Below are 12536 nucleotides of genomic sequence, written 5' to 3'. Positions count from 1 at the left end.
TCTATCACACCATGGAAATTAAAATCTGTTACTTTTAATTTCTTATTATTAGCAATGTCTAATTTTTAATTAGTATTATTACTGGAAGTATTATTAATACTTTATTTTGATAATTGCAACCACTAAATATTTACTGAGTGCTATTTATTATTTCTTTTGTTTTTAAGCATAATTTATTGATTATGCTATTACAGTTGTCCCATTTTTTTCTCCCCTTTATCCGCCTCCTCCCTGTACACCCTACCCTCTAGCATTCCCTCCCCCCACTTTAGTTCATGTCCATGGAGTGTACATACAAGTTCTTTGGCTTCTCTGTTTCCTATATTATTCTTTGTTTTAGATTTATTTTTTTTACTAGCATTTTCTTTTTATTGTTTTTTATTTTTTATTGTTCATATACATTTGCCTCCATTTTCCCACCACCACTTTCCCCTGCCCCATCCACCCCCACCTCCCACCCTCAATCTTTCCCCACTTTGGCTTCGTCCATGGGTCCTTTATACATACATGTTCCTTGACTTGACTCTTCCCCTTTTTTTCCCTTTTGTCCCTCTTTCCTCCCCTCTGGTTACTGTTGATTTGTTTTTTTCTTTCAATGTTGCTGGCTATATTTTTCTTGCTTGTTTGTTTTGTTGATCAGGTTTCACGTTAAAGGTGAGATCATACGGTATTTGTCTTTCATGACCTGGCTTACTTCACTTAGCATAATGCTTTCCAGTTCCATCTATGCTGTTGCAAAGGGTAGAAGTTCTTTCTTTCTGCTGTGTAGTATTCCATTGTGTAAATGTACCATAGTTTTTTGTGGGGGTTTTTTATCCTATCATTTACTGATGGGCACTTATGCTGATTCTAATACTTAGCTATTATAAATTGTGCTGCTATGAACATTGGGGTGCATAGATTCTTTTGAACTGGTGTTTCAGGATTCTTAGGGTACAATCCAGCAGTGGAATTTCTGGGTCAAAAGGCTTTTATCTCCCCTACTTATGAATTGAATTTTTATACTGAGATCAAACAGTACACATGACACATTCTTTTATTTAATTTCTTAATATAGGAATTTACAATGGTAACAAATATTCTATAAATCAGGGGTCCCCAACCCCTAGGCCACGACTGGTATTTGTCCTCAGCCTGTTAGGAACTGGACCACAGAGCAGGAGGCAAGTGGCAGATGAGCAAGTGAGGCTTCCCCTGTATTTACAGCTGCTCCTTATGGCTTGCATTTCTGCCTGAGATCTGCCTCCTGTCAGAGCAGGAGTGGCATTAGATTCTCATAGGAGCACAAACCCTACTATAAACTGTGTATGCAAGGGATCCAGGTTGCATGCCCTTTATGAGAATCTAATGCCCGATTATCTGAGATGGAGCTGAGGCAGTGATGCTATCGCTGGTGAGTGGCTGCAAATACAGATTATCATTAGCAGACAGGTTTGACTGCATAGAGACCATAATAAATCAATTGCTTGTAGACTCATATCAAAACCCTGTCAGTAAGTGGCAAATAACAATTAAGTTGTAGCCGGTGACAGGCTTTATAGTGGCAAGTGAGTTGATGTACTTCAATTGTACAAATGCATCTGGTGGCAGAACCTGAGTTATTTTAGTCCGCGTGTGGCCCACCCATTATTTTATTTACCACTTCTCTCCATGCCTCTTTCTGGCACTGTGCACTTGTCTCAGTCATAGTTTTGGTTGCTAACCCACACGCTAACCCTGGTCAAAATGAGTAAAACACAAATGTCACAGGAGAGCTTTTTGAAAAAGGGGAAAGACCCAAAGATGAGATAGCAGAAGACTCTAAGACTGTCAACAAAAGGAAAGCTTGCATTTAAAAGAAAATACCAAGAGTCCTACTTAAATTCATTGCAATAGGTGATTTACATTCTCCAAGCCCACTTTGTATAATATGTGGTGACTGGCTGTGCAACAAAAACCATGAAACCTTCAAAACTGCTTTGCCACATGGAGACCAAACACTCTGCATTAAAAGACAAGCCTGTGGAGTTTTTCAAAAGAGAAAAAACATGAACACAACGAGCAGAAGCAATTATTGAAGGCCACCATTTCAAGTGTGTCTACACTGAGAACATCACTGTTAGTGGCTAACCACGTTGCTAAAGTTAAGTAGCCCCTTACTACTGGTGAAGATTTGATCCTGCCTGTTGCTAAGGACATTTGTCGTGAAATTTTAGGAGAGGCTGAGTTCAAAAGGTGGTTAGCTCTTTCAGCTAGCACCGCAATTAGACGAATTGATAAAATAGCAGAGGATATTGATGCACAATTGTCAGAGAGGATTAATGAGTTGCCGTGGCATGCAACCCAGGTTGACGAATCTATCAATGTTAACAAGGCAGCAATGCTTGTTTTTGTATGATATATTTTTCAGGAGGATGTGCATGAGGATATGTTATGTGCACTTTTATTGCCAACCAACAGCACAGCTGCAGAGTTATTCAGGTCTTTGAATAACTACATATCAGGAAAACTGAATTGGTCATTTTGTGCCAGTATATGCACAGATGGAGCAGGTGCCATGACTAGACAGCTTTTTGGTCTCACTTCTCAGGTCAAAGAGGTTGTTTCTGAATGTGAGTCTATGCACTATGCCATCCATAGAGAAATGCTGGCTAGCTGAAAAATGTAACCTGAACTTAACAACATTTTGCAGGATGTGAATAAAATTATCAACCACATTAAAGTACATACCCTAAACTCATGTCTTTTTACACAGCTCTGTGAGGAAATGGACACAGAGCACACACATCTTCTCTTATACACAGAAGTGAGATGGCTTTTTTTTTCCTAGCTCTCATCTTTATTTCCAACGAAGTTGTAGGGCTTTTATTGTTTATTTTATATATATATAACATATATATAAAATATATATATATAAAATTAATTATGCTATTACAGTTGTCCCATTTTTTTCTCTCCTTTATTCCCCTCTGCCCTGCACTGCACCTCCCACCACCAAGTCCCCCGCACTTAGTTCATGTCCATAGGTTGTACATAAAAGTTCTTTGGCTTCTCCATTTCCTATGCTATTCTTAACCTCCCCCTACCATTTATGCTTCTTATTCCCTGTACCTTTTCCCCCATTCTCCCCACTCCCCCTCCCTGCTGATCTCCATTTCTGTGATTCTGTTCCTGTTCTAGTTGTTTGCTTAGTTTGTTTTTGTTTTTGTTTTATGTTCAGTTGTGATTAGTTGCAAGTTTGTTGTTATTTTATTGTTGATAGTTTTTTATCTTCTTTTTCTTAGATAAGTCCCTTTAACATTTCATATAATAAGGGCTTGGTGATGATGAACTCCTTTGACTTGATCTAATCTGGGAAGCATTTCATCTGCCCTTCCATTCTAAATGATAGCTTTGCTTCATAGAGTAGTCTTGGATATAGGTCCTTGCTTTTCATGACTTTGAATACTTCTTTCCAGCCCCTTCTTGCCTATAATGTTTCTTTAGAGAAATCAGCTGATAATCTTATGGGAACTCCTTTGTAGGTAACTGTCTCCTTTTCTCTTGCTGCTTTTAAGATTCTCTCCTTATCATTAATCTTGGGCAATATAATTATGATGTGCCTTGGTGTGTGCTTCCTTGGGTCCAACTTCTTTCGGGCTCTCTGAGCTTCCTGGACTTCCTGGAAGTCAATTTCCTTTGTCAGATTGGGGAAGTTCTCTTTCACTATTTTTTCAAATAAGTTTTCAATTTCTTGCTCTTCCTTTTCTCCTTCTGGCACCCCTATGATTTGGATGTTGGACCATTTAAAGTTGTCCCAGAAGTTCCTAAGCATCTCCTCATTTTTTTGAATTCTTTTTTCTTCATTCTGTTCTGGTTGAGTGTTTATCTCTTCCTTCTGCTCCAAATTATTGATTTGAGTCCTGGTCTCCTTCCTTTCACTGTTGGTTCCCTGCATATTTTTCTTTATTTCACTTTGCATAGCCTTCACTTTTTCCTCCACTTTGCAACCATATTCAACCATTTCTGTGAGCATCCAGATTAGCAGTGTTTTGAACTCTGTATCTCATAGGTTAGCTATCTCTTCATCACTTAGTTCTATTTTTGGAGCTTTGATCTGTTTTTTCATTTGGGCCATATGTCTTTTTCTCAGCATGCCTGTTATGTTGGAAGGGGCAGAGCCTTAGGTATTCACCAAGGCAGGGCAACCCAGGTCGCTGCGTTGTAGTGCTATATGTGGGAGGGGTCTGGGAAAGAACAATGCTGTTTGCTCAGCTTTCAGCAGGCTTTCAGTCCCTTCTCCTGCTACCCACAAGCAAATTAGGCCCTTCTGGTGCTGATTCCTGGGTAGATGGGCTTATGTATGGTGTAGGACCCTATGGGTCTCTCCAATAGACTCTCCTATGAGGCTGAAAATTTCTCCCACTGCTGCAACCCCCACAAGTTTTTTTACAGCCAGAGGTTTTGTGGCTTTCTTTCCCACACTGGAACCCTGGGTTGTGCAGTCTGTCTCGCTCCCCAGCTATTCCTCCTGGTTTATCCACTTGCAAATATGGGACCACCTGGTCTTCCAGCCACCGCCTTGCTGCATGTCCTCTCTGCCCCAGTTGCCCCTCTCCACTCCTCCTACAGTCTGCGGTCTGGATGAATATTTCTTCTTTAACTCCTTGGTTGATGGACTTCCACACAGTTCTATTTTCTGGTAATTCTGTTTATTTTTTGTTTTTAAATTGCTGTTGTCCTTCTTTTGGTTGTGCAAGGAGTTAAAATGTATCTACCTACGCTTCCATCTTGGCCAGAAGTCTTATTGTTTTATTTTTGTTGAAATTGGTTTCTGTCTTCTTAAAGCTAAGCTAGGGTTGTTGTTGTTGTTTTTTAATTCTTGTGTTGTACTCAAATCTAATCATGACCTTGTGCTCCAGTTTTTTTTTTCTTTTTTAATTGTTGTTATATTACAGTTGTCTCCATTCTTCCCCCATTACTGTCCCTTGTCCTACCCCCCACCACCACTTCTCACATTCAATGCTTTGTGCATGTTCCTTGATGTGACCCTTTCCTTTCTTTCCCCTGTTATCCCTCTTCTCCCCTCCCCTCTGGGTACTGTCAGTTTGTTCTTTATTTCAATGTCTCTGGTTGTATTTTTTCTTGCTTGTTTGTTTTGTTCATTAGGTTTCACTTATAGGTGAGATAATATGGTACTTGTCTTTCACTGACTGGCTTATATCACTTAGAATAATATTCTCCAGTTCCATTCATGCTGTTGCAGAGGGTAAGAGTTCCTTCTTTCTTTCTTGTGCGTAGTATTCTATTGTGTAAATGTACCACAGTTTTTTGATTCATTCATTTACTGATGGACATTTAGGCTGTTTCCAGCACTGACTATTGTAAATAATGTTGCTATGAACATTGGGGTGCATATGTTCTTTTGAATTGGTGTTTCAAGATTCTTAGAATATGAGATAGCTTTTTAAAGGTAGATCACTGGCCAGAGATTCTGAGTTACAAGAGCTGCTCTAGAGGTTTCTTTTAGAAACACAGTCACCACTGGCAGCACAGTTCAGTGACACAGATCGGGTCACAAAACTTGCTTACTTGTTTAATGTGTTCAACCTGCTCAAAGCGCTCAATCTGTCACTTTAGAGGAGAACAACAACCATGTTCAAGTTGGCAGATAAACTGGCTGTACTCAAAGCCAAACTGGAATTATGGGGGCAATGAGTAAATTTTGACATGTTTCAAACATTAGCAGAGATTTTGAAAGAGACTGAGCCAGGCCCTTCTTTCTCCCAGCTGGTGCATGATCACCTATCTCATCTTTCAATAGAGTTTGAGCATTATTTCCCAACCACAAAAGACCTCCAAACTGGGAAGGAATGGATCTGTGACCCATTTGTGAATAAGCCAGGTGAAGTGACTTTGTCTGTGCTAGAAAAGAATCAACTACTTGAGATCACAAATAATGGTGGCCTTAAAAGTATGTTTGAGACAATTTCAAATCTCCATACATTCTGGATCAAAGTTAAGGCAGAATATCCTGAGATTGCGTCAAAACCACTGAAAAGCCCCTCCCCCCATTTCCAACATCCTGTCTTTGTAAAGCAAGGTTTTCTGCAGTGACAGCAACCAGAACAACATTACGGAGCAGATTGGAGATAAGCAGCACACTCCGGGGGTCAGTGTCTCCCATCCTCCCCAGATGGGACTGTCTAGTTGTGGGAAAATAAGCTCAAGGCTCCCACTATTCTGCATTATGGTGAGTTGTACATTAGAGTTGTATAATTATTTCATTATGCATTACAGTTAATAATAATAGAAATAAAGTTCACAATAAATGTAATACACTTAAATCATCCTGAAATCATCCCCCTAAACCTGATCCATGGAAAAATTGTTTTACAATAAACCAATCTCTGCTGCCAAAAAGGTTGGAGACTGCTGCTATAAATTGCATAGCTCCTTTCACACAGCTACAGTTATCTCCAATCTTACACAGTGCCACATAAATAGTTAGTATTCTATAAATATTTTCTAAAAAATTAAGTGGCTAAATATTCCATTTTAGCAACATACTAAATAGTTTAACCATTCCACTATTATTGAATATTTGGATAGCTTCCATTTTTCTCCATTAAAAATATTCTGTGATAAACATATTTACATATAAACTTGTGTATGTATTCTGAATTATTTTATTTGATATTCAAAGAAGGAAATTGTTGTAACAATGTTTCTATTTCCACATATCATTGATCAAAATTTTTCATAGTTTAATCATTATTTATAATTTTTTTCTCTGAAAAAGTTACATTTTTTCCATCAGAAACCTACTTTGCATCAGGCAGCATGCAATACAGGAGTAACTAGACAGATGCCTTTGGGGAATTTATGGTACAGAGCAAAAAATAGGCAATAAGAAAAAATAAGAAGAAAAATCCTCCAGGTAAGCATTTTTGTCCATTAAAATTTTGGTGCCACATATTTAGAACTTGTGGAGGCCCTTGGTATTTTAAAGATATAAACCCATTTGGGGCCATTTTTGGTTCACGGTATTTCCCAGGTCTTATTGCAGACTAATGTTCATTCACTTTCTTGTAGAAACTAATGCTGCCTTGAGAATCATTATCTACCTTTCCTACTCCTCACCACATCTGAAAGCTTTCTAGAGTTCCTCACAAAAAAAAAAAAAAAAACCAAGTCTGGCACTGGTATCATGGGGACTTCAAAGTCCCTGTGGAAAACTGATGCTTCATGTTATGTTCTTGATTGCATTTTCCCTCTATCTCAATTGCATTTCCCTTTATCTTATTTTAGTTATATACTCCCATGATCACATCCTTTCTCCACTTCCAAAGTCACAAATCCAAACATCCTACTGTCTAGCCACAATTATTTGCCCAAATATGTATTAACTATGCCTATTTTTTAACTTTACAAAAACTACTCATCTATTAGCAATTTTCTTTCTCAAGTACCAATCCACTATTGTGATTCTTGAGTTTAGATTCATGCCCTTTATTATAATAAATTTCTTTTAAGTATGTTCAAATCTTTTAAATACTCTCCTTCATTCTAACTCATCCATCCCAACATAAGTATGAACCAAATCAATAACCATATTTGGGTAGCCACCTGGAGAACAGAATGGTGCCACTAAAATGATTACCAACTCAGACTAAGAACAGAGCCCTACTAAATTACACATTTGCTCAAGACAGCTCACTCCACCTAATTAATGCTCAAATGTACACCCTACACACTCTTCCAGCCTTGACTCCAGAACTCACCTGTTGACTCTTGGCATAAAAGCTTGCCTACTTAATCAGAACCAATCTGCAAGAAACCCACACAAATTCAATACACTAAATTTAAAACATATCTGCACTTGCTCCCACTCACTTGGGCTTCCTTCTTGGTGAAGAAACTGTCTCTCCTGTCAAGAAGTCATCTCTTCGCTTGTTCTCTGGACACCAATAAGAAAGATTAGGCTGAGCATTCATAACCATGGACCTGCAAAGCATTATTCAGGGCTAAAATCTGCACTGTCTGTATAGCTGAGAAATTAACCAATAGCTGTCCAAATGAGGAGAACCCATTGAGATAACACATAAGTACATGAAAAATATATTCAATGTAATTGTACTTAGTTTAGGAATTGCAAATTAAAGCAACAATGAGATGCCACGACACACCTATTAGGTTGGCTAAAATCTAATACACTGGCAAAACCAAATTCTGGTAAGGATGTGGTTCAACAGGATTCTTATTTTTCTGATAGGAATGCAAAATTATAAAGGAACTTTGGAAAGCAGTGTGGCAATTTTGTTCAAAGGTTTACATACTCTTATCATATGATCCAGCAATCATGCACCTTATTATTGACCCATAGGACTTGAAAACTTATGTCTACACGAAAACTTATATATAATTGCCAAACGTTGCAAGCAACCAGAGGTTCTTGAACAAGTGAATGTATAAACAAACTCTGAAACAGCCATACAATGGAATATATTCAGCAATAGGAATAAATAGGCTATCAAGACACATAGAAAAAGACATTTAAAAATCTTACATGGATATTACTAAGTGAAAGGAGGCAGTCTGTACAGGTTACATATTGTATAATTCCAATCTTATCACTCTCAGAAAAAAAAAAAGAAACCTATGGAGGCAGTAAAAAAAAAAATCAGTTATTTCCAAGAGTTTGAGGAGAGCAAGGAAGGAATAAATATGAGATGCACAAGGGATTTTTAGGGCATTGAAAATACCCTGTATTATACTATAATGCTGGATACATGCCATATATTTTTCAAAACCCATAGAACTGTACAACAGAGTATACCTTAATATAAACCATACACTTTTATTAGTAAAAATGACTCATTAATTCATTAATTGTAACAAATATGCCACACCAATTCAAGGTACTAATAATAGTGGAAACTCTAGGTGAGTAAGGAAGGAGGGGGAAGGATGTACATGGTAACTCTCTGTAATTTCTACTCAACTTTTCTGTAAACATAAAACTGTTCTAAACAAATCCAATTTTTTAAATGCAATACTTGAAATAAAAAAATTAAAAATCTGTGGATTGATTAAATAAAATTTAGAAAGAGCTAAGAGATTATTAGACTTGAAGATAGATTAGAAAAATGTATTCCAATGTGACACAGAGAAACAAAGAGCTACAAAATAATAGAGATTAAATGTCTTGTAGGATAAAGACAGAAGATAACATTTTGAGAAAGAATATCTTTAATTCATAAGAAAAACAACTAGACTACACTTATCACTTAAGGGACATAAACCTGAACCATATGGGCATGAAATACTTGGGAGTAAAGGATATAAAATGGTATACTAAGAAAACACTAACTAATAGAAAACTTCTGCAGCTATATTCAAAACCAACTAAACAGTATACAAACAGTATCAAAATTGTCATGTTTAAGAGATCAGCTGTTCCAGGGGAAAAATACAAGAATTACAAGAAACTGGTAAATAATAATCACTGTGGAATATTTAACACTTTTCCAAATAATTGCTGAATAATTTTTAATTGATGTGTATATAGAAGCTTTGAAGAGTATCCTGCATATTAGGAAATCTGTACCATTTTATTGCATAACAAACATCATATTATATAATGTTACAGAAAAAACTAACTATATCATATGTATAGAAAGATACAGTCATATAAAAGACTAAAAAACATATTAAAATTTGACAATTATGCCTCAGTTTTCTAATGTTGGTCATTGAAGTTTGTTTTTTAATTATGTCTAGTTTTGTTTATTTAATAACATTGTAAAAAAGTTAAATATTAAAGAGTATACCATGAAAAAGCTAGAGGAAAAATCTAAGAATCATAGTCAAACAGATTTTTTAAAATAGTCTAATACTAAAACAACAAAACCTTCAAAGAATGATGGATTTTAAAATATTTTATATACCTGTTTAGGTAAAACAAAAGCCAAGCAAACCAACCAAAGAAAATGACAGAAATTATAACCTGAGGAAGCACTTTCAATAAATATTAATACTGTGGGGAAGTTATGTATTCTCTCTGAGCCTCAAATTACCTTTCTGTAAAGTGGAAATAATAGAAACAATAACAAGTCTGATGTACAGATTAAATAAAATCAGGTTCGAAATAAGATTTTCACAGGTTCAATAAACACTTGTTACTATTAATCCACAAAACAATACAATATCCAATAAACACAGTAAAATATATTTGATGTTTTTATTAACTAAATAAATTCAAATTAAAGTACAATGAGAAAATAATTTTACATAACTACATGGAAAATTTTTAAAAATAGACTACTTACAAATGCTAGTAAGGGTGCAATAAATTTTTGTCATTTTCATGTAAGTGTGAGAATTAATAACAATTTCTCTAGATGCAATTTTCCAGTGTACCAGAGGAACCTAAAATCTTCATACCCCTGACCTAGTAATCTTTCTTAAGGCTAAAAATCATGCAAAGCTTAATACATGAAAAAATAGACAAATCTTATGTACAAAATTGTCCCTAGCACAGCATTTATATTGTTAACAAAACATAAGTATTAAAAACCAAAAGGATGAACGCTATCTCAAAAGTATAAAAAAAATTTTTAATTATACTTTCTTAATAAATAATTAAAAGACATAAAACATAGCCATTAAAATTATTATAGATTCCTAAACATATTTTCATATGAAAGTGGAACAGTAAATTTCTCTTGGTGGTAGATTATGTGCAATTTTAATTTTATTTTTATCATTTTTCTATGGAATACTTATATAAAAAGAAGTAATTGTTTTCAAAAGAAGTATCAACAATATGGTATTACCTCACAGAAGAAGTAGTACTTCATCCTGAGATAAGGTGGTTAATAACGACATTACTGAGTAGGTGACACCAAGATGGGTATTGAAAGATGAATGATGGGAATTCTTTAAAAAGTCAAGGGGAAGAGAGGTTATTCCAGGCAAGTGGATCGCTTAGGGAAAATGTACTTAAAAATATGACTGAATATGGAGGAATTAGAGATATCCAGTCCCTTGAGACTGAAGCACAGATTGTATGAAAGTGATATGGAAATTGTTGCTGGGAGGTTGGAATTTACTCTTATACCATGTTAAGGGGGATGGCCTTTGAGAAACAATTCCCAATAAGTCAAAAGTTATGAGCACAGCTCCTTTAATGCTCTCTTAACACCCGTGATATTTTGAGAAAACATATGAAGGAATGAAGATTTTAGATGGATGTCTATGGACATGGTAAGGTGTCTCAAGATTTTACATAGCTCAAGGCAGGAAGCTTACTGTTATCTTTATGATACTCTTAATATTACATTGACTATTCCAAAAGTTGAGTTCAATATTATAATTAAACATGACTACTAGAGAGCAACCTGTCTATTCCCCAAATAATGAGCTATAAGTATCCCAATCAACACACAAGTCCTGCTTTCAGATTGATCAAAGAGGCAAGTCTCACAGCCTCAGGTAGGTTGCTCCAGGTGCCCCAACTCAATGAGTCATTTTTCCTAGTGACTCAGTTCTAGTGCTCCTGTTTGCTGCTGCCAAAGCACACTTATGGAGGGCCAAAATTCTCGAGACACCAGTGTCTGCCCTTGCCAAAGTCATTTCTGCTTTGGAAGCAACATATGAACTACTTTGTCTCTTATTTGTTTCGTCCTGACCCCATAAATGATAGGATTCAGCATAGGAGGAGCAAGCATGCTGACATTGGCCAGCAGGATATGGACATGTAGTGGGACATGGCGTCCAAAGCGCTGAGTGAGGACTGAGAAGATCCCAGGCCCATAAAAGAGGATGATGACACAGACATGGGAGCCACATGTATTGAGAGCTTTGTGGCGAGCATCTCGGGATGGGATACGGAAGACAGCGCAAAGAATCAAAACATAGGAAACAAAAATTAGAACAATATCTAGGATCACTGTTGACATTAAGACAAAAAATCCATACCAGATATTGACTCGAATGTCATCACAGGAATACTTGGCCAAGCCAATGTGTTCACAGAATGTATGTGGGAGGATGTTGTTCCTGCAAAAAGTCAGCCTCTTTAAAAGAAATATCATGGGAAAAATTGTACCATGTGCTCTCAACAGAACAGCCACACCAATTTTCCCTATTAGAGAGTGGGGGAGTATCATGGTATACCTCAATGGATAACATATTGCAATGTAGCGGTCAAATGCCATGATCAGCAAGATGCCTGACTCAGATATGAAGGAGGAATGCTGAAAGTAAAGCTGGGCAATGCAGCTATTAAGAGAGATTTCCCTACTATTGCACCAGAAAATGGCCATTGCCTTGGGTTCTGTTGTTGTGGCAAAGACAATGTCAACTCCAGCCAGCATACAGAGGAAAAGATACATCGGTTCATGGAGGCTGCTCTTGATGAGGATAATGAAGATGAGAAGACCATTTCCAAGGAGGGTAAAGACATAAGAGATAAATAAGGGGATGGAAATCCACATGTGTAGGTCTTCTCTACCTGGAATGCCCACCAGATAGAAGACTACATGGTTAACACCAGTGTGGTTGAAGCTAGCCAT

The 12536-nt window shown here is 36.6% G+C and overlaps 1 protein-coding gene across 1 annotated transcript; it reads right to left on the bottom strand.

Moving 5' to 3' along the window:
• Window positions 1-11591: 11591 nt before the first annotated feature.
• Window positions 11592-12536, bottom strand: LOC129076364 (olfactory receptor 52B4-like). Its single transcript, XM_054580535.1, has one exon. The coding sequence runs from the start codon at window positions 12534-12536 to the stop codon at window positions 11592-11594; it is 945 nt and encodes a 314-aa protein (XP_054436510.1).

The sequence above is a fragment of the Pteronotus mesoamericanus genome, unplaced genomic scaffold (assembly GCF_021234165.1).
Source record: "Pteronotus mesoamericanus isolate MK-2021 breed Mesoamerican mustached bat unplaced genomic scaffold, CSHL_Meso_final contig_590, whole genome shotgun sequence".
NCBI classification, from domain to species: Eukaryota; Metazoa; Chordata; class Mammalia; order Chiroptera; family Mormoopidae; genus Pteronotus; species Pteronotus mesoamericanus.
The sequence above is the reverse complement of the archived record's forward strand: the minus strand, read 5'-3'. Positions and strand labels throughout refer to the sequence as shown.

Coding starts and splice junctions, on each gene's coding strand:
- LOC129076364 (XM_054580535.1), bottom strand. CDS start 12,536: ATGGCTAGCTTCAACCACACTGGTGTTAACCATGTAGTCTTCTATCTG.